General features: G+C 44.5%; 1 protein-coding gene across 1 annotated transcript in view; it reads left to right on the top strand.

The window, feature by feature from the left end:
• The window catches only part of usp54b (ubiquitin specific peptidase 54b), a 47,964-nt gene extending 47,474 nt beyond the window's left edge, over window positions 1–490 (top strand). Inside the window, 1 exon segment of the mRNA XM_030775134.1 lies at window positions 176–490. Within this exon segment, the coding sequence (XP_030630994.1) occupies window positions 176–490 (315 nt within the window).
• Window positions 491–2,500: the final 2,010 nt, after the last annotated feature.

The following is a 2,500-nucleotide window of genomic DNA, read 5'->3' as shown; positions in this document are numbered from 1 at the left end:
AGACAGCGTGTCTGTATTTCAAAGTGTGGTCGTTTTGTCTTTTCTTTTTCTTTTTTTTCTTTTTTCTTTTGGTATTGTTGTGAGAGGACTTTTCTCTTTCTTTGGTTTTTGATTGGTTGGAATTCCTGTCCTTCACACTCCACCGTCCCTCCTCCCTCCCGCAGGAGGTCTCCAGAGAGTCGCCGAGTTTCTGGCTGTGTTTGACGGGCGTCAAGCTCTCGCCGATGGGAAGTACCACAGTTTTGCACTGACCCGCGGCTCTCTGCCCAGCGCTTCCCAGAGGGCCGACTCGCTGGCGTCCTCCCCCGACCCTCCCTGGACCCGCTCAGGCCGAGCCTGGTACTCCCGCTCCCGTGGTCCCCCTCAGAGGCATCTGGTCTATCCCACCCCGTCCTTCCGGCCACGCCCTCCGGAGCAGCCCTGGAGGGCGCGGTGGAGGACGGACGCAGGCCTGAGTCTGTGTGTCTCTGAGGAACTGCTCCAGCTCTGAGACAGGCGGCGGTCCCAAAAAGATGCGACGTGCTCCCCACGCTTCTGTCACACCCGCCACATCGTGTTCCACCACCAGGCTTTCTCTCGATCTCTCGTTCTTTTTTTTTCTGTGTTTCTTTTGTGTGTGTCTTTCTTCCTGCATCTCTGTTTGATTTTCTGTTTTACTCTCTCTTTCTCTCTCTCTCTCCCTCTCTCTCTTTTCTAATCTCTCTGAATTAGATTTGTGGACAGGCACAACTGTTGCCTGTTTCTATGCCTCTCTGTTGGTGTTCAGTTTAGGCCTGTCCTCTTCCCACTCCCTATGGCCTTTTTACATCTTAGCCTCATGATGGAGGAAAAGCTCCCCCTCTGGCTGATACTGTCTGCTTAGCACACAAAACAGAAACACACAAAACATTGACTTCTCCTGTTGTAGAATGCTGATTTAGATGTGTGTGTGTGTGTGTGTGTGTGTGTGGCTACGTTGTCTCTCTCTTTTAAAACTCTGTGGGGTCTGATATATTTCGCTAACTGAGGTCACGTCTGCCTCACGGCTATGTGTCCACTCGCTGGTTCAGAACACACACACACACACACAAACACACAAACACACACACTCACACACACACACACACACACACACACACACTCGGCCTCCAAACAAACCGCGAGCACTTAACTTAATTAAAAGCCCTGCATGGTGCATTGCTGACAGAATGGGCTGATGGTATCTTGGCTTATATTTCAATAACCCTGAGCTCCGTTTAGCTGTGTCCCTGGCCCCTACAGCGACGGAGTCGATCGCCAGCACTCACACATGACCAACAGGAATGTGGATGGATATGGGAGGAATCTAAGGGCGTTCCATTTGCTCGTTGACCAATGAAAAACGGCCTTGACCTGGCCCCCCCCCCCCCCCCCCCCCCCCCCCCCAGCTTACACCACCAATCCTCACCATATCTTTCAATTCTCTGAATTTTGAAAAGGATTCTTATTTCTCCTCTCTCTCTCTCTCTCTCTCTCTCTCTTATCTCACAGAAACACTTTTTTTTGTACGAAGATTAGAAAGTAGCGTGTTTGTGTAGATTGTATTGATTTATTGACTAAGTACTTACATGCCTTGTACAAAGCAATGGAAAATGAGCTGTACTTTTTTTTGTATGTGTTCCATCTCCTGGCTCTGGAGAAGCCCTCTCAGAGCAGACGAGTGAACACACTCCTCCACCTCCCTCCCTGTGCGGAGAGGGCAGAGGACGAGCCAGAACCCCAACCCTCAGTCTCCACTATGGGCATTTCTGCAGCACAGACCTGTATGTCATCCTAACGTCCCAGGAAAAGACTGCTTTACATGTTTCGACTGAGCGAACACTAATACACAAGTTAATGTAAAAAAGAAGTATTTATATACACATATGTGTGTATATACACACACACACACACACACACACACACACACACACACATATTTACATACACTTCTTTTTCGTATACATATATGTACATATATATATATATATATATATATATATATATATATATATATATATATACATACATATATATACATAAGTATATATACATATGTATATATATATATATATAAGAAAGCTATGAAATCTTATGAAGTAAATGGAGGAATGGAGAAACTCTAGGTTATGACATAATGGAATGTGAATAATTTTAGTGGTAATAATTATTATCTGCATTAAGACAAGTATAGTGCACTTCAGAAGTGTTAACTGGAATAAATCTGCTATTTTAACCCCAATGACGGTTCTCCCATTTATACAGGGAGATATGCCAAGTTACGCTGTTTTTTTTTTGTTTTTTTTTCCTAGCCCACAAATTCAGCTCTAGCTATGAGGCTGATTAAAAAAAAGAAAGATTTAAAAAAAAACAAAAAAAACAGGAAAAAAGTTTTTTTTTTTTTTTTTGGAACTGGATTGTACTTTTGGCCCACAGTCGAGGGAAAACAGAATTTTCCATATTGTGTTGTCACCTCAGTTTTATCATCCTCGTTTAGGGGAAA

The sequence above is a fragment of the Chanos chanos genome, chromosome 5 (assembly GCF_902362185.1).
Source record: "Chanos chanos chromosome 5, fChaCha1.1, whole genome shotgun sequence".
In the NCBI taxonomy this organism is placed as follows: Eukaryota; Metazoa; Chordata; class Actinopteri; order Gonorynchiformes; family Chanidae; genus Chanos; species Chanos chanos.
This window is presented reverse-complemented; position numbering and strand designations above follow the sequence as displayed.